Source organism: Lycium ferocissimum, chromosome 3 (genome assembly GCF_029784015.1).
Source record: "Lycium ferocissimum isolate CSIRO_LF1 chromosome 3, AGI_CSIRO_Lferr_CH_V1, whole genome shotgun sequence".
NCBI lineage: Eukaryota > Viridiplantae > Streptophyta > Magnoliopsida > Solanales > Solanaceae > Lycium > Lycium ferocissimum.
Window position 1 is genome coordinate 20,168,655 of NC_081344.1, and position 19,994 is coordinate 20,188,648.

At 35.1% G+C, this 19,994-nt stretch overlaps 1 protein-coding gene across 1 annotated transcript; it reads left to right on the plus strand.

Moving 5' to 3' along the window:
- Nucleotides 1-10,132: 10,132 nt before the first annotated feature.
- LOC132051016 (uncharacterized) lies at nt 10,133-11,407 on the plus strand. Its single transcript, XM_059442327.1, has 2 exons — nt 10,133-10,405; nt 10,934-11,407. The coding sequence occupies exons 1-2, from the start codon at nt 10,147-10,149 to the stop codon at nt 11,197-11,199; spliced, it is 525 nt and encodes a 174-aa protein (XP_059298310.1). The 5' UTR covers nt 10,133-10,146; the 3' UTR covers nt 11,200-11,407.
- Nucleotides 11,408-19,994: the final 8,587 nt, after the last annotated feature.

The following is a 19,994-nucleotide window of genomic DNA, read 5'->3' on the forward strand; positions in this document are numbered from 1 at the left end:
CCCTTCTGAGCCGCTGAGCTTTTCTCTTCACGGCATTGCTGAAATCATAACACACGATTAGAAAAAATAGAACTCTTATAACATGGCTCTATCGCACGATCTAAGAAGAGAAATAAATTTCAATCATTCCTAAATGCCCCGCAGCCTCCTGTTTATAAGTGTGGCGCGCTACACACCCACAAACAAGCCTCTAAGGGACATGGGTTATAGACACACCCTAGGACAACTGCTCTGATACTACATTTTTCACGACCCAACCGAAGGGCCATGACTGGCACCCGGAGCTAACCTACCGAGCACCTCTTAACATGTTTCTCATATTCATATCTAGGTGGACCACATGACTAACTCATATATATACAATAATCTATAAGAGCATGAGTTCAAAGATAGCATATCTATATAACATCACCAACTATGTCATATATACAAGCCGACAAGGCTGCCAAAAATGATGTACAAAATATGAACCGAGGAGGTTACAAAATATCTAACCATATACATCTGTCTACGAGCCTCTATATGGAGTGTATAACATCATAAAGACGGGACAGGAACCCGCCATGACCATATATACACAAAAGAATAGTACCAGCTAAACTGTAGCTCCAGAACAAATAGAGCGCTCCTGTGTAATCGCTGATGAAGCGTACCTAGGGGTCTGGTCCGTTTCCCTATCTACCTGCGGGCAAGAACGCAGCGTCCATAACAAAAGAACGTCAGTACGAGTAATGTACTGAGTATGTAAGGCATGAATAACAACATAAATAAAGTATGAAAAAAAGTATAAGATAGGAGAAATAACCTGTACATCTGATTGCCTCTTAAGGCAGATATCACGCATGCTTAGCTTTTAGAAGAAAAAAAAAACATGTTTTCAAACATACATAATATAACTGTTAGTGCTGCGGAACGTGAAGCCTGATCCATATATCATATCATGCCGCGTCTAGGGTAATATCATAATCTGCCCACTACAGTGGTGTACACATCTACGTGCCTGCCCGACCGACTATAGCACGGCGCGACATGAGAAAATACATACATATATATATATATATAAAGCATGCATGAGAGCCCAATAAAAGCTATAAGTCTATCGGAGTGACGTAAGGTCGATAAACCTCCGATTTCTATTATGGAACTATCATTTTCGCTATATCTCACCTTGAAAGAGCAGTTATTATAAGATGAGATCAACAACAATGAATAAAATCAATAATCATGAAACAAGCTCAATAATATCATGAGAACATCAAGAACTATAAGCTTTGGTATCTTTAGAAATGGAATCATCATCATCATAAAAAATATTTATCAATAATATCATAAGAACCTTGAGAATCGTGAGTTTCTAGCATTTTTAGGAATAAGGATATTATGAATATCATGTGTAAGTTCACAACAAAGGAGTCATGCCTTAAGGAGGAAAGGGTTAGCCTTAACATACCTCGTCGTCTCCTTACTACTCCTCCCCTATCCTCCTGAGTTTGTAAACCTACATTCAAGATAATTCACACTAAGTTTAAGTCGTTGAAACGCTTATAAGATCAGACTAGACTATTAGGTGAGCTAACAAAATTTGGACAGCATCTCCCCTATATCACCTACTTCCACCAAATTCCAAAACAACTCCCAAACAACAATAACAACATCAACAATACCATAGCCAAGAGATTTATATTCAAATTGGACTCAAATCAATCCAAACTTCTTTTCATAATCAATCCATAACAACAACTTCAACACAATCCCTTATACACTTGTATACAACACTTCCTCATCATCATTATTATCCCACATAGCAAGATTATACTCATAACGTACTAATAATTATAGCTCAAGTTAATTTACAACTCAAAATATTATCAAACTCATATTTGGACCTTTTCTCCAATTTCCTCTCCTCAAATCTTAACATAATTACGAAATAAACTCATAAGCATGGAACTAAGATGAAATCTTACCTCAAAATTCAAGAACACTTCAATTCCAATGTTATTCCACCTTAAGAAATACTCACCCAAGCATCTTCATGAGGATGAGACAAGTGTAGACCTCACTTGGAAACCCTAACCACTTTAATCTTCACTTTGATCTTTGGTTTAAGCTTGGAAATATGTTGGAATATGTTTGGAGAGGTTTCTAGGGCTTTCTAGGACTCTGGGTTATGTTAAAATGAAATAAAATGAAGAGGGGATCATAATTATAACATTCTGGAAACTCACCGCCTCAATTTTTACGGCCACAAATTACTGACCGTAATTTGAATTACGGTCAAATTACTAGCCGTAATTTGAATTACGGTCAAATTACTGGCCGTAATTCAAATTACGGTTCGTAATTCATCTTTTTATACATACCATAACTCTCCGTATTTCTCGGATTTGGTAATCCTCAGTAAATTGCATTGGAAAGATAACTTCCTGAACTTTAATTTTCATAGGTTATGCATTCCATAACTCCTTATATTTTAGGAGATATACATCCCTAAAGTTGAACCAAAAATCATGTCCAGAATTCTACCAAATTTTTCCAAAGTTTCGACAAACTTAATTTCTTCGATTCGCTTGATCTCAGAACCTTGAAATACTTGTCTAACACTTTTTAAAAATCTTCCTTAACCTTATACGGGTATCGTAGCTTCTCTGGAATCACATTAGTTTGCTTACGACGATGCAGAAATTTATAATATATGTTAGCTAATCTTAGTCGGCCTATGATACTAACCAGTAGGTATTGTTTGTACTGACCTGCACTTACTGCGTTATTTTATGAATGCAGAGTATCAGGTGGGATCGACGTCTACCCCTCGTGGCTGAGATTTCGAGGCTGCTGATTCGAGTCTCAAAGGTGAGCATGTGGACGCTTCACTACCTGAAGACTCTTCTACTACTATATCTTACTTTGCTATTCTGAGACATTGTTGAGACTATTGATGTATTATTATTACTTCCAGACTTATAGATTTTAGTTAGATGCTCTTGTATGGCCAGACTAGATACTGGGGTGATTTTGATTTACTTCCGCATTTATTATATATTCGTATGTCAGACTTGCGTTACTTTATCTTTTTCTGCTATTTATACTGTGTTTGTGAATGTTGGGTTAAGGGTTCACCTACCGAAGTGGGATAGGTAGGTGCCCGCATGACTTGTGAAATTGGGTCGTGGCAAATAGTTATAATAGGTTCATGAACTCTACAAATTAAAATGTATCCTTCAAGAACCTAAAACGTAAGAGAATGAAACCAAAACGTAAAAGACAACAATGAAGAATGTATCTTCAAATCCAATTCATTTAGTTTTGAAACTCAAAACATTTTATTAGATGAACTGTTGCAAAATTAATCCTAACAATCTCCCACTTGTTTCAAGAAATTTTGAATTTTTTTGAGACATTCATCTAGTAAAATGCATCAATAATGGTGTCTTTTGGACTTGAAACATTAGCTAGTGAATACTTTCTAAATCATTGACTATGTAGTGAATGAATCTTGAACTAAGTAGTTCATTGAATGAAGTAGAAAAGTTTCCACGCACATTACTATATTCTGGTGAAAATCAATATCCTTTGACACCTTACGGCCATGTGTCCTGAATCCTTTTATCTAAGTGCTTTAAGATTTCCCTGTTAAAAATCTTATTGAAGCGGCCTCCACTTTGTACTTAGCGCGATGAATTCATCAAGAGTAACTTTGCATACTCCGACCATTTAGCCTATGAATTCATTAAGAGAATTTAATCTCATCCTCCTTTACAGCAAAGTGTCGGTAAATCTACCAAGCGTGTTCCTACTCATTCCAATCGAAACCGGTTTATAGACTTATTAAGAGAATATAATCTCATCCTCCTCTTTAGTAAAAATATCGGCAAATCTATCAAGAGTGTTCTCACTAACTCTAATCGAGATCGGTCTTATAGATTTATTAAGAGCTTAGAATCTCAACCTGTGCACATCTATTCATTCTTTTTTAGGAAATGGGAATTTTATTGATGTGCTTCACAATTATAACTTTATTTGTTTTTCTCTTTGAACCTAAGATTGCATCATTAGGTAGGGTTCCTATAAAGTACAATTAATTTTCAACAGGCTTTATTCCCATTCCTTTACAAATTTTCAGCACCAATTAGTTTTCCAAAAACTTTAGACAAAGGATCTGCTAAATTGAACTTGGACTTCAAGTATTGAACGGAAATTATACCATCCTCCAGTAATTTTCTAGCATGATTGTGTTTGAGACAAACTTGCCTGGAGTTGTTATTGTACCAATAACTTGAAGCCTGAAATATAGCAGCTTTATTATCACAATTTATAATCACAAAATATGGCATTGACTTACTCCATAAAGGAATATCAAGCATAATACTTCTAAGCCGATCAATTTCTTCTCAAGTAGAAAGTATATCTATAAATTCTTATTCCATCAACTACTCGTCATCAATATCGGACCAGTTCAACGTACCCACCAAAGATTAAGTGGGGCAAACATAACAAAGTTTATGTCATTAAGTTCATCAAATTGTATTAGACTCTCCAGTCTACTATTGGCTTTTGAAATCCAGTAAAATGCTTCATACTTTCAATATTTTAAGAGCTTTCCCATAGTTCGGAACTTAAAAGATCATATTGTTCCCGAGCATAAATGCACCAGATATTTATATATATACTCCTCATATCATGATGAACCTTCAACTTATAACAGAATCAATATCATTTTCTCCTTATCTCAAAATGATCTTCTAACTTTCAAGTATAGATATGATATTTACAAATTATATATTCATATCACTGCACAAACTCAAAAGTAAATTTTTCATGATTTCTGTACGCAACATATAGGTACACCAACTTTCAAGTCTAGATATGATGCTTTCGAATAACATGTTTCATGTCTACTAACAAGCTTGAAAGCTTATCTTGAATAATCATCAATGAAAATTATAGAAATATCTCTTTTTCATCTTGCGACAAACAATTCATTTCATGAATATCTATGTGGATTAAACTCAAAAGTGTGCATTTCCTTTCAACTGTTTTGAAAAAGGTTTCTTTGTTATCTTGCACTTACTACAAGTAAGACACTTAACAACATATTTCCTTGCACAAACAATAATTAGTCCATTATTTACCAAGAGTCAAATAGATCTAAAATTCACGTGACCTAGACTTTCATGCCTCAAGTCAATAAGCTCTACAATATAAGGAAAAGTATTTCCTTTTGTCACAATCTCAAAATAATATTTAAGCTTTCAAGCATATATATTATCTTTCACAATAATATGCTTCATATCCTTTCAAGAACTTGAAAATTCACATTTTGCAATTTTATGCATGCAACATATATTTATATGCAAACCAATTTGCATTTTTTCTTTCAAAGAAATCATATGTTATCTCTAATCATGTGCACCATTCAAGATTATCACAAAATGGCCTTCTACCTAGCATTGGATTTCACAAAAAATCACAATAGGCTGAGAATAAATAGAGAATAGAGTTTAGAAGATAGAACCGATTTTCGTTGACAACTTTTCTTTTGATTATGACTTTGATATGTTATCTAATTGGTCATCTCCATTGTCAACCTCAGCAAAATACTTTGAAATTTTGAGATCGATTTCTGCAACACTTGATCCCAAGTATTTGGCTTCTATCCAATGCCAATTTTTATGCTACGTTTGGTAATTCCCCACCAACACATCAACCAGATCTTAAAGAATCTTCAAGATTCTTCTATGGAAAAAATAAAAGATTTTGATGGACCTCACATCTTTAAGATAAAGTTTCAAGCCATAATATAGTCCTTCATTTTTTTTTCGACCTTTCCACATGATAGAATTTCCATAGAGATATATATTAATTCTATCATTTCCCCCACTATTTCATAGATTATTTCAATAGATCTTGTGGTCTCTTTGTTAGGATTAATGTTTCAATTAATTTTGAAACAGTTCATCTGATAAAATTTTCTTGAGTTTCAAAACTAAATGAATTGAATTTGAAGATACATTTTGTTGTCTTTTACGTTTTGGTTTCATTCTCTTACGTTTTAGGTTCTTGAAAGATACATTTTAATTTGTAGAATTCATGAACCTATTAATAACTATTAGTTAATGAAACTCTTCTTTTTCAAGACTTTTTATCCTATAAATGGGTCAAATGCAATTTGAAGGTGCATCTAGATGAAATCATGAAAGAGAATCATGGGGATTCTGTGTGAGGAATGAGAATGAGGATTTGATATCTTCTAAAGCTAAAGAGATGATTAGCCTATTAGCCTAGTATATACTAATACTCAGGAAGAAAGTATATATGGTTATCCCACCGACAATAAGATATGCAGAAGAGAGATAATACCAGCAAGTGATAGTTGAGACTGATTCCCTATCATTGAAAATTGCATTCTAAAGATTTGGGAAGTTCTGTGGCAGATAATTGAATTGGTGGAAGAGATCTGAAAGAGATGAACAACAGAACAATCAGAATAACTCATATCCTGAGAGAAGAGAATCAGATGGCAGATCTATCCTACTAATTCAACATTGGATGATGGGGAAGTAGCTATGGAATATTTTCAGGATCTGGGAGGTAAAGGAAGGAGGTTGATTAATAATGATAAGCTAAATCTACCCTACTGAAGAATCAGATCATGCAAATGATATAAGACATGAAGGATGCATAGAGGAACACCATTGCTTTTCATGTTCTAATGCCCTTGTGGCAGGAGAACGTGAGAACAAATTTTTAACTAATCTTTTCTATTTTTTTGCAGGAAAATACCACAGGAACCCTAGGAGGAAAATTTCAACAAGGAGGAATGATAGAGCGCTCATGGGCACTAAAAGATAGCATAAAACCTGATTTCTTGTAGAGCTAAGCAGGTGGGAAATCTGGAAAGAGCTCATATTTTGACCAGCTTAATAAAAGTTATTCAATTTGTGGTATTATCATCTTATGATGCTCATCCTATTGAATCACCACTATTGAGCTACCAAATACTGAGAAAACTCTCTTATGACAAGCCTAGATCAATACAGCTATAGACACAAAAGATTCTACTGGTTCTAGTATTGACACCAACTCAAAAGGAAACATACAGGAGGGAAAAAGGGGAACAACACAGAAGTGAAAGCAACATGAACACGAGCACAATACCATACAGGCATAACACATGCAAGCAACACAAAAGCACACAATCAAGAGGACGGCTGCAGTTTCACAAGGAAAAACAAGTACAATATTGACGGGAGCCATACATAGAGAAATCAAGAGAAGAAATCGTACCAGAGACTGAGAAGAATGCCCAAGCTATTCTTTGATATGAATCGCAGCTCCAGTCAAAGATGCCGTTGGGAAAGTGAAATGGTCGCATTCGGCCAACAAGGTCGATTCAATGAGGAGGAAGATTGAGAAGAACAGACGAGCTGCAAATTGATGTACGTGGATATTCTCCTCCAACAATTCTATCTGGACTGACTTGAAGTTTTCAAATTAGGGATTTCAACCCTAATCTGGTTGAATGGCCTTTACTCTTCTTGTTTTTTCTTTCCCTTCAATTTTATTCGGGTAACGACTGTCTTATCATTTAAAAATAAGTAAAATGAGCTGCTCGGTGTCACCTAGTAGTTGCTTTTTAAAATAAAACAGAGGAATAGCTCTTTAGTGATTTCTTGGTTATATAAAACTCCACTTATTTAAATAAGGGTAAAATTGAAAGAAAAAGAAATTAATGTCTTCTTAATTTTGTGAAACACCATTTACTTTGAAACAAAATAAATAGATAAAAAAAAACACCACTTATTATAAAATAGAGGGAGTATATGTGATATCTTCTCTCTTTCTTTTTTCCTTCACTTTTTTAATTGATGTCATTATTACATCAATCCACCGTCCTTGAAGATTAAATAGTCCTCATACATCCACTTTCTCATCCGGCTTCTCGCAATATTTGATCAGTTCCAAATTCCAACTTCAAAAGCAATCCTTTCCGTTATTATCGCACCAAAATGAAGGATTATAACCCCTTTTTGACCAACAACCCAATAACCAGAAAAACAGTTTCCGTTAATACTCTTACTAGTTTAATCTCACTAATAATGCATAGTTTATAACAACAAGCAATATGTATAGCATGATAATAAAGTAAACAACTTTCTATAAATCAATTAAAATATTTTAATAATCTAAAAAATTAATTATACCATTAATTAATATGTGTATAAACATATATAATCAGTGCATATATAATTTATGTATGCCGGACAGAAAAAGTAAATAGTTCATCCAGCCTGATATTTGTATAAAGACCCTAATTTCTTCAAGCAGATTCAACTTTGTCCTTTCACTATATAGAATTATTAAAATACCTAGCTTGCTTAGTTTTAAATTAGCGATTAAAATTCAGTGCAGGTCTGGAATAACATGTTTAAATTCCAATAACAGTTTTAGTTTACTCAGAAAGAGCATAAAGTTAGGTCTCACGTAAAGAACCATAAAACATATGTAATCACCAAAAGGGAATTAATTTTTTTTAAAAAAAAAAACCTAACCCATGGAAAACCTTCTCAACAGTGGGTTAAGAAAGTCGGTAGCAATTACCTGCAATCGTTGTTTGCACCAAAATCATACTATTAATTTGCGCTTAGGTGATAAATTAAGATGAGAGTCTATATCATTAACTATACTTCAATAGGTGAAAATACATACTACTTCCTCCGTTTCAATTTAAGTGTCTTGCTTTTCTTTTTGGTGGCATGTTTAAGACCACAAGATTTAAAGGACGGAATTGACCTACAATACACACACCTTTAGTTTTAGACCACATGATTTAAAAGTCTCCCTTATTTTTCTCAAACTTTGTGCCTAGTCAAATTAAGTAGGCGTTTGGCCATGAGATATGAAATCATGATTTCATATTTTGATTTCAAAGCAACTTCTTAGGAGTAGGTTTTGGCTTGGGAAAAATTCGTGGATGAGCGAGAATATACGAATATTTTTGTTAGAAGGTTTCCCCTTACAGTCTTTTTTGTTAAAATGAATGTGGATGGCACATTTGCACTTCTGTTTGGTTCCAACCATCCCCAACCAACATGAATGGACTATGAAGGGGTTAGTCAAGCGGTCTGTTTATGCAATTTGCACAAATTTCAACTTCAACTTTATATCATTATTTTAAATCCCAAATTCTCCAAAAAGGTATGATTTAGGATTCCAAATCATGATTTCAAATTATTTGAAACGTAAAACTTGACTCATAAGTTTATATTTTGTAAAAAAAGATCCAGAAGTTGGTAGATATATTTACCAACCATATATATCAAATAGTAAAAGATTTGCAAGTTGGTAGTATATTTATAACAAATTTACTCTTACCAATTGCATTTACTTATACAACTCATGTTCAATTTTCCTTTTTATTAAATTAAAGTTCGATCACTTGATGTAGTATTTTTTAGAAGGCCTTCTAATAGCGTATTAATTTTGTTATGAACTATGATTTGCTCATTTGGTAAGATTATATAAGAATTTAGAAAGTTTTGATGATTTTCACAACTTGTGAGGTGTTTATGTATATGAGAAAAAATACTACTTAAGAAATCCAAATTGCATATATAAACAAAACTTCAACTTCAAATCATCATAATTTCAAATCATGTCCAAACAGCTGCTAAGACACTTAAATTGAGATAGAGGGAATATTATGTATTTATTGAATTGGTGTAAATATTATACGTAAGTTTTTCCGTTGTTAGTCAATCCAGCCAAAACCATGTTGGCTCACAATATTTCCAGTTTAGAAGCTTGGAAAGATGTTCTTCAACTTTAAATGATTCTAATGGGTGTAGAAACACGGTTAATTTAGGCAAGTAAGCACATTGAAAAAGAGCAGCGTATGTGGAAGAGTATTTGCTTTTCATTGGTGGACTTGGGAATAGTTACACTTATTAAAAAGAAATTAAAGAAACCTTGGAAAAACAACGAAGAGCTTTTTGCACCAACTTTCCTGTTTCACCAACCATCTTCGTCTCTCATTTCCAAATGAGTCTTCATTTTGACCATACTTTTTCTATATATAGTCCATATTCACTCATCATTCCCAGCAATTCAACTTCTCCTCTTCATTGGCAAATTAAACTTGTAAAAATGGCTTTTGCTAATGCACAAACATCTCTCTTACTTGTAGTAGTGTTCTCATCCACGTTTGCTATTGGACTAGCCAACTATGACTTCAACTGGGGGCCAAGAACCTGGAACAAAACCAATTGCCCTTATACTAATCCTCCAAATGCTACTCAGACCTCCAATAGATTCATCGTTGGAGGTTCGGAAAATTGGCATTATGGCTTCAACTACATGGATTGGGCACGAAATAGTGCTCCTTTCTTTGTTCATGACACCTTGGGTATGTATATTTCTCTTTTAAGTTTGTGCTTTTAGTGCATTTTGTGCTTGTACATAAATTCATCCGATCCAACCTAGTAGTAAGCAATCCTCCAAAAGCAACCAAAATATTCCTTGGTGAATCGGGCGAAAACTTGAACTACGTAAATACATACTTTTAAAAAAGGGTAAAACCAACAGACATAAAAAAACTGGTGCTATTGCGAAAGGGGTTCAACTGAATCTCTTACGTTTAAAAAAGTATATTGTGCATATATAGGTCATTTTTTGAACTTTACTTTATGCATGCATTGTTGAATTTCTCACTATTCACAAGGGAAACTTCTCATGTAGTGGCAAATAGTATGCAAAAAATTCATTAGGTTCCGGTTTGAATCTTACTCGTGACACTAGATTTTTATTAGTGTTATTTATTCATATGTATATATTTATACTAAGTTCTACTCCTTAACACAATAAATAGTGGATGCAAGTAGTATCATTCTATGTATACCGACTAAAATTCTGAATTCGCTTTTGTTTGTGACAGTATTCAAATATGATCCACCAAATGCAAACGGTACCGGATTTCCACACAGTGTTTACTTATTCCCAAATTACTGGAGCTTCATTAAGTGTGACTTCAGAAGAGCCAAAAGGATAGCGGATCCAACTCAAGGTGCTGGGGAAGGATTTGAGTTTGTGCTGAATAAAATGCAAACTTACTATTTTGCTTGTGGAGAACACCAAGGCATACATTGCAAAACTGGGAACATGAAGTTTGCTGTTATGCCTCTCAAACATTGGCGTTTTTGAATTAAAAGAGACCAACAGGAATTTGGAAGATGCAACAGCTTAATTACATTTTCCTTTTGTGTTTTTTGTGTATTGATTGAATAAAAGATATCGAAAAAAATGTAGTAGCATACTTCGATTAGTTGTTATAGTGTTTAATGCTTGTTATTTGTCGGGGTGAAAGGTCTATACCTCTAAGCATTGACATTTTATATGTGTATGAGTTACCTCTAAATATGATGAAAATTACACTTGTTCTATGCTTGCCCTGCCTACCTGTCGGGAACTTAACGAATTTTTTCTTATATTCTCTTCAAAGTTATTTTTGTTAGGATATAATATCCCACAAAGATAATAGCCACGGTAAATAACAAGAAACAAACGAATAACAAAGACATCAACTCTTTTTAACGTGGAAAATATAACAATCGAAGGGAGCAATATAAAATCACGATAATGACAAATATTACAACAGAAATAATCCTGTGGGAAAAGGTATTACATAATTCAAGGGTAGAATAGTGTTTTATACTAATTACTGTTAAGTGTCCTAATTACATTTACTACTGTTTCAGTTAGTTAGGATTAGTTTATTAAGTTGGTTGTTATATATAGGCTTAACATTCTCATTTGTAATTAAGCTGATATATGAAATTTGGGATTCTTCTTCTTCACTAAACATCTGTATCATCTTCTTCTTCTTACTAGGGCTTCTTGCCGATTGATTCTTGCACAATTTCATGGGGTAACAGTAGTGCTCTTTTAGCATATAAACAGTTTCTAAATTGGATAGTGCACACAGGAGCAAGGGATGTTATTTCAAATAAAACTTCCCACTACCCCACTTTGATGGGAAGAGGGATTAATGCCTTAATTAACTGCTGGTCCTCTCTCTGCCTTTAATTAGAATAGCGTAACTCCATCAATGCCTATTCTGAAAAGAAACACATTAGGGAAAAGGGAGAGAAATTGGTTTTCTCAAGATACACGATCAATTGCTTCCGCTTTATTCCTTCTGGTATGTTTCTTGACTGAAATTTCGTTGTTCTACGTTTATGTGAAAATCGTTAAGTTCTATGATCCTGAAATAATGTTAGGGTTTGTATTAGATTGTTTATGTTCGACAATCTATTGGCATGAAAATCCTTACAGTCTGATGTGAATTTGTTAGACGGATCCACAGTTGTTAAACTTGAAAAGTCACACAGGATATTCCTTCCTATTGGAGATGTCACTCACAGTGGTGATAGTACTTATCCAGTGAATACTATAACTAATGTATTTTATGTATCTCAATTCAAGTATAACCTTTTTTTAGTCTCCAAAGTCACAAGAGAATTGGAATGCTCAGTACTATTTTGTCCAGATTTTTGCATTTTCTGGAATTTCTACAGTGAAAAGGTGAAGGAGATCGATAGGGAGAAGGATGGATCATACATACTTAAAGAGTTATCAACTCAAAACAAAGGAGAAGTCTCACTGAACACTAACTCATGTGAAGAAGGCCTTGCTACTGGGGACATAAAACTACGACATAAAAAGTTTGGCCATTTTTCAACTTCTGTACTTGGTAGATTGATTACTGCAAGACAAGAACTACTAGCTGAAAGTTTGAACAAGTGTACTGTATGCCCTTGTGCAAAGCAAACCAAGCAACCATTTTCTACTAATTGTATCAAGTCTATTGAATATTTTGATTTAGTTCACATGGATCTATGAGCTAGGACCCAATAAAATTCCTACTATTGATGGCAATAAATATTTCCTTACAATTGTAGAAGATTATACTAAAATGAACTTTACTGGAAAAAGCATATTCATGGAGACCATGAGTACCTATAGTCTTGGAAATACTTGTCGATGCGAGTATTCCACGTTGTTGGAGCTTGCTTCAATCCGTATAAAGTAATTTCTTCAACCTCAACACTTCTTTATAATTTTTTACCATAAAGCCCAATGGTTGTTCAACATGAACTTCCTATTCAAGATAGACATCTAAAAAAGCTAACTTGACATTTAGTTGATGAATCTTTCACTTTAGTTGTGCCTTCAAAGAGATAAGCAAGCGAATTGTCTCCGTGCGAGCAACATGTGCAGAAAGTTTCTCCTAATCAACTCCATACCTTTGTTTGTAGCCTTTTAGCTCCAAGTCTTGCCTTGCATCTCTCCACCTCTCCATGAGCTTTGCCTTGTATATCCATTTCACTCCAATTGTTTGATGACCCTTAGGAAGAGTTGTTAATCAACTCCCAAATGTTGTTCTTCGCTATCGCCTTAATCTCCTCCCCCATGACTTGTCTTCACCTTCTTTCTGTAACAACTTCATCAAAGTTCAATGGTTTGCTATCAACAAAGAGATAATACAAAAAAATCAAAATTAGTGATTGCTTTAATGTCATCACAGAGCTCTTGAATACTCCACATCCTTTGCAGCCTTGCATTTTTATTCTTGAGATGAGGGAAATGCAACATTCTTTGATAAGGAGGTGGAGTTGTATCCTGCACAGGTTCCGTGATCTCTTGCTCCTCTTTATTTCGTAAGGATGAAAGAAAACCTTATGACATTTTTTTCTGAGCTTCCTAATTCCATGCCGCTTCTTCATCAAATGCAACATCAAGACTAGCCATCACTTTGTTTAAACTACTAAAAAACTGCTGAAAACCGACCTCAATGAGATCGGAAAAAGAGCGACCTCATGAGGTCGGTATAAGCATGTTTTCTTATTTTGTAATTTTTATTTTACAAAAACTAACCTAAAAGGGTCTCTAATTTAATAATAAATTCTGAAAAATAATAAACCGACCTCATGAGGTCGCTAATTTGACCCGCAAAAACGACCGACCACATGAGGTCGGTAAGTATTTTTAAGGAATTAAATATATAATTAATTGGGCGACCACACGAGGTCGGAATGCATAAGTTAAAAAAATTCAAAAATAATTCTACTATTAGCGACCTCATGAGGTCGGAAAATTTTAAAATAAATAATAATTAAGCGACCTCACGTAGTCGGTAAATCAAATTAATATCACACATCACTCAAATTTTTCCCCATTTCTCAATTTACGCTCTCTCTCCCCTCAAATGTTCTCTCTCTCTCTCTCTCCCCCCTCAACGTTTCTCTCTCTCTCTCTCTCTCTCTCCCTACTCATCACCATCGCCCATCTCCGGATCGGCCTTCGCCCCTCGTCCGTCGTCCCTATCCCCGTCTCCGCCGTCGCCACCCACCTAAAAACTCCTTTGTTCCGTCAAAGCTATTACCCGAATTAGGGTTTAAACATCTTCTCCTATTTGCCTTTGGTAAGTATCCCTCTAATTAATTATATGATTTCTTATTTGCAATTTTGCTTGAAGAAAAAGTTTTATTGTTAATTTTTAGCTCTATTTTCTAATTGATGGTTGTGTGTTATGTTGGGTTTTCATTTCTTGAGTGCATTTGTTCAATAAATACAAATGTTAATTAACCGACAAGATAATGCCTTTTTTTTCGTCTTACCGCATAAGTTCACTTGATTTTGGCCAATTCATTTGATACTTTAGATGAGCTTGGAGGAGTCACTTAAAATGACTTACTTTAGATGAGCTTGGGGGAGTTGCATAAAATTACTCACTTTGACTCTTTCTTGGTTTGAATGATTGCAGCCATTGTTTGTGGTTTGGTTCTCTCGTTATTTATCTTTGATGCAGCACTCATCTACTTCGATCTGTGACTTGACTGACATGCTTGGGATCTCTATTTCTAGTGTCTTAAAGTGTTTAGCACACCTTCTATGGGTTCTCAATCTCTGTTTGTTCCCCTTCTACATTTTATTATGTCTTTAGTTTGAATAGAAGTTCATATTTGAGTAGTCTGTTTTGGTTCCTATGTGTATTTGTTATTCTTCAGAATTCTATTGTCATTTTAACGAGCCATTATAAATTTAGAAATATTCAGAATTTATTGAAACCTGCATATGTTGTATAAGTTGACATTACAAATCACTTTTTATTGTATAACGATTGACATTACCCATCACTAGTTTGGATAAATGTAAGAAGTGCAAAGGGCGAAATTTGCCCTTAAACTATGCGAAATGGTTTAACTTTTCCCTCCGTTAAAAGTTGGGTCATCCATGTTGTTGCAGTTGCAATTTCGGCTCGAAAACTAAACTTCTAACCATAAGGGCAAATTTGGATTCTATATTATATATTAATTAGGCTCTAATTAATATAGATTAGCACAAAAACTTGCCACGTTGCTACTGTCAGCTTCACAACAACCCAAAAAAATTACAAACACTTAGTATTTTGAAGTAAAGTTTCTCAAAATATATATTTGAAGGGAATTAATTTGTCATCGTTCCGGGTAGTCTATTTGGTTTTGCTCTATTCGCTTATGCTGTGAGATTGTCTCAGCAGCATTTACTGTCACAATCTGTGCCTTATGCGTTGAGGTTATAGCTTGATTGTAAGAAGTGGAACGACCGTCTTAAGAAACTTATGCTGACTTTGTCTCCTGATCTTATTGATGTGGGACATAGTGCAACCAAACCTTTCGTATTTGTGTTGTCCAAGGATTTAAATTTTTGTTGCTCAATCAGTCTGATCATTCTTTACTAGCTTCTTGGTGGTTAGAGCATCATTTTTGTTAGTAATACACATCTCATGGGATTATGTTTTTTGGTTATGGTAGTTGTAGTAAAGGGTTGAGCATCTCGTTCTGGAACTTGTTTATTGACGTTGTCCAAGACCGTTAAATGATTGTATCATGACTTGATTCCTTGCAAAATTGTGGATTCAATTCAGATACTCGTAATGGATATAATGCTTCATAATTTATGTAAGCTTACTTAGCGACGTATAAAATTTGGTATAACCATTAACTTTGGTTTAAGGAAACCAATTCCGTCAGTTAGATATGTTGAGCAGGACCTCTAAATGAATGTATTTTAGTTTTAGATCTGGTCGTGTTAAGTATACATATGCTAATTTTCATTTTTCTTTCCTTCTTTGCATGAACCGGGGAATTTCAAATCCCAAATATCCTCGAGATGCTTCGACCAACTAGCTGATGTATTCATGAGAATATGCTGCTTGTTGTTGCTGTTTCTTTGCGATGAACTGGTGCACCTCCAAGGCAAACAGTTGCAGCATTTGAGGCTTAAGCCTGTTGCCATACTTGTCGTATGCCTGAGCTAAGTTGTTGCTGCCTTTTGGCCGCTTTGCTGCTAAGTTTGGACCATGAGCTACTGTGTTCTTTAGGCCCTTTGCTGCTGCATTTGAGCAGATGATCACTGCTGCACCTGAGGGCCCACTATGTCATTTTCGGGCCATTTGTTGCTGTGTCTTTAAGTCCTTTGCTGCATTTCTAACCAAACCGTCGCTGCGTTTTGGGCCAAAAAATTGCTACTTTGCTGCACTTGGTTGCTGATTTCTGATGGAATGTTTGGCTATGTTATTGGCCCACCGTAGTTACTTTTCTAAGGCAGTGTTGCTACACTATAAGGGTACTTCGTTGCCGCCTTGAGGCGATTCCTCTTCGCTTTTGAACGGGCTGATTCGTCGTGTTCTCGATCCATCTTTCGTTAAAAATGGTTGTTGTTGTCTTGTTTGATGAGCTACTATTTTTTGTTAAAAAGAACATATGCTACAATGATGCTACCTTTTGATGACCGAACTGATTTGAACTTGAAACTACGCTTAAGCTGATGAAAAAGTTTTTAACTTGAGGCCATGCCTAGTCGGGAAAGGTTTTTATCCCTCGGTTTGGGTCAGGATGATTTCTCATTGGTGTCACGAGGTAGGAACCAACATGCTGCTCCTGGCAAGGCAACTAGATTAGCCACTAGTTTGCAGCCGCGCATGATTCAGGATCCTTTGCCATATTCGGAATCGTGAGTTTGAGCCTCTCGTAATCAAAGCTCCCAAAGTTTGATGCGAGACCGAGGGATATTATATTTATGTTTATAAACGTCACTCTACGGGGTGGCGTATCATTTTGACTAACTATTTTATTCATCCTTTGTGAGGTACATTTGACTAATAAGGGTATACAAGATGAGATTCTGCGAAGACGAACTTCGAGCTACAGATGAAAAGCATTAGAAGAGCATAGGATTGCTAAAGAACTTGGGCCAAGACCGCAAAGCTAAATTTCCTTTTTCTTACTTCTTTATTTCTGTATAAACATACTCACTTTGTATGCCTACATTTACAATGATGCCGGGTCGTTAGATAGAGCGAGTGTTGTGGCCATGGAGCATAAGATCGTTGGTTGAATTTTAAGTATTTTACTAACTTATGAATTTTTTGTGGATTTGTTAAAATGTGGAAGTGTTTAGTGGATGTTTTTGAATGTTGAAGTAGTTTAATGTTGTAGACTAACTTAATGTAGACTAGTTTAATGTTGTAGACTGGCTTAATTTAGACAAGTTTAATGTTTTGTGGATGTTTGCAAAGGTTGAAGTAGTTTAATGTTTTTTGTGAATGTTGAACTATGTTTTGATTCAACTTTAAAGTAGTTTCGAGTTGAATTTGACGTAGTGCGGGTTGTAGCATGTTATTATATGTGCGTGTTAGATTGTTGGCAGCTATTTGAGCTAGTTTTAGCTAAATGCAGAATTGGTTTTCATTTTTGGCAGGTGGGCAGCTGCAAAAGCAGCAAAATGCTGCCAATTTTTCTGCAGAAAATCGACCTCATGAGGTCGGTTATCTTAGTTTCATTTTCCAGATTTTAAAGAAACCGACCTCATGTGGTCGGTTGTGTTCATATCATTTTCCACATTTTAAAGAAACGACCACGAGGTCGGTTGTGTTCATATTATTATCCAGATTTTAAAGAACCCGACCACACGAGGTCGGTAAATAAATTGCATTTGCAGTAAACCGACCCTCGAGGTCGGTTCATGATTGTCATTATTCATAAATTTACGCTACCGACCTCATGTAGTCGGTAACACAAAAATAAATAAATAAAATTTCAATATACCGACCACACGAGGTCGGTAACTTGAAAAAAAAAAAACTAATATAATTTACCGACCTCACGTGGTCGTTAATGCTTTTTTTTAAAAAGTAATAATTTAATATACCGACCACAATGGGTCGGTATGTTAATTTTCCTTTTTTTTGGGACGAATCATGTACCGACCACGTGTGGTAGTTTTTTCCGACCTCATGAGGTCGCTAATTATTTGCGACCAGCCCATACCGTACCTTACTTTTGAGGTCGGTTTTGAGGTCGCTTTTTTTCAGAAACCGACCTCGTGAGGTCGGAAAAATCAATTTTTTTTGGTCGGTTTTTAGCATTTTTTTAGTAGTATTGTTGCTTGAATTGTAAAACATGTAGCCTTTTGAACTCGTGTCATAGCCAACAAATACATACTTGATTTTTCATCTAACAAAATACATACTTGATTCTTTGATCGTCAAACTAAGCTCTCCCTTGTTGTGGCACATGAGCAGGGTCAATGTTCCCAAAGATGTTCAAGAGCTTGACACTTCGCTTTCTTCCGCTCCATGCTTCTTAAGGGGTTTGGTGTCTAACATACGTTGTTGGAGACTTGTTGCTTAAATAAACTGTACCAGAAACAGGCTCAGCCCAAAATTCTATGCACATATTTTTAGCTTTCAACATATATTTAGTCATATAATGAATTATTCTATTCTTTCTCTCCGCAACTCAATTTTGTTGTGGTGAATAAGGTAACATTAGAGGATGACAAATTGCATGATACTGACAAAAGCCATTAAATTCTTTTCAAGTGAATTCCCCTCTTCTATCGGATGTTAAAGATTTTATTACATAGCCACTTTCCTTCACCACAAGTGCTTTAAAATTCTTCAAAGTAGCAAATGCTTCAGATTCTTGCTTCAAGAAATAAACCTAAGTCTTTCTACTATAGTCACCAATTGGTCTACTCATCGCTACTAAAAAGCAGCAAAAACCAACCTTCGGAGGTCGATTTGTTATTTCAACCAGAAAAACACTAACTTACCATGACGCACAAAATGAAACCAAACTTAAACATGTCAAACCATAGCGAACTAATTCGGAAGATTTAACTAAAGGTGACCTTTTAGTTGTCAAATTAGTATAGGTGACTTGTGGGGACCACATCAAATCAAAATCCAATTAAATTTGGGATTAAGAAGATTGGGTCTAAAATGTATTTTTTTCAAACTTCGTAATCTTTTATAAAATACAAAAAGATCCCAACTTAATTCAAAAAAATCCATCAGCCCCCCTTCTCCTCCTCCCACCCCTCCCAGCCCCTCTCCCCCCCCCCCTCCCCGCCCAAAAAACCAAAAAAAAAAATTTAAAGAAAAGTTTGGATATTTTTTATTTGCTTTTTCACCAGCACCCCCTCCTCCTCCTCCACCCCCACACACCCCCCACCCCCTCGGCCCAATTTTTTTTTTAAAAAAAAATTATTTAAAAAAATTTTTAATTTCTTTATTTGTTTTTTTAGCCCCCTCCTCCTCCCAACCCTCCCCCCGCGCAATCACACCCCACTCCCCACCCCAAAAAAAAAATTAAAAAAAAAAAAGTTTTTATTTTTCTTTTTTTTTTACCAGTCCCCACTCTTCTTCCTTCCACCCCTCACGCACCCCACCCTCTCCCCCCTCCCAATTTTTTTTTTTTAAGTTTTGTTATTTTATTTGCTTTTTTCACCACCCCCCCTCAATTTTTTTTTTTAAAAGTATTGATTTTCTTTATTTATTTTTTCAAATTTCCCCGCCCACACCCCACCCCCCAAAAAAATTTTAATTTTTTTACCGGTCCCCACTCCTCCTCCTCCCACCCCTACCCCTCCCCCCACAAAAAATTTTGAAA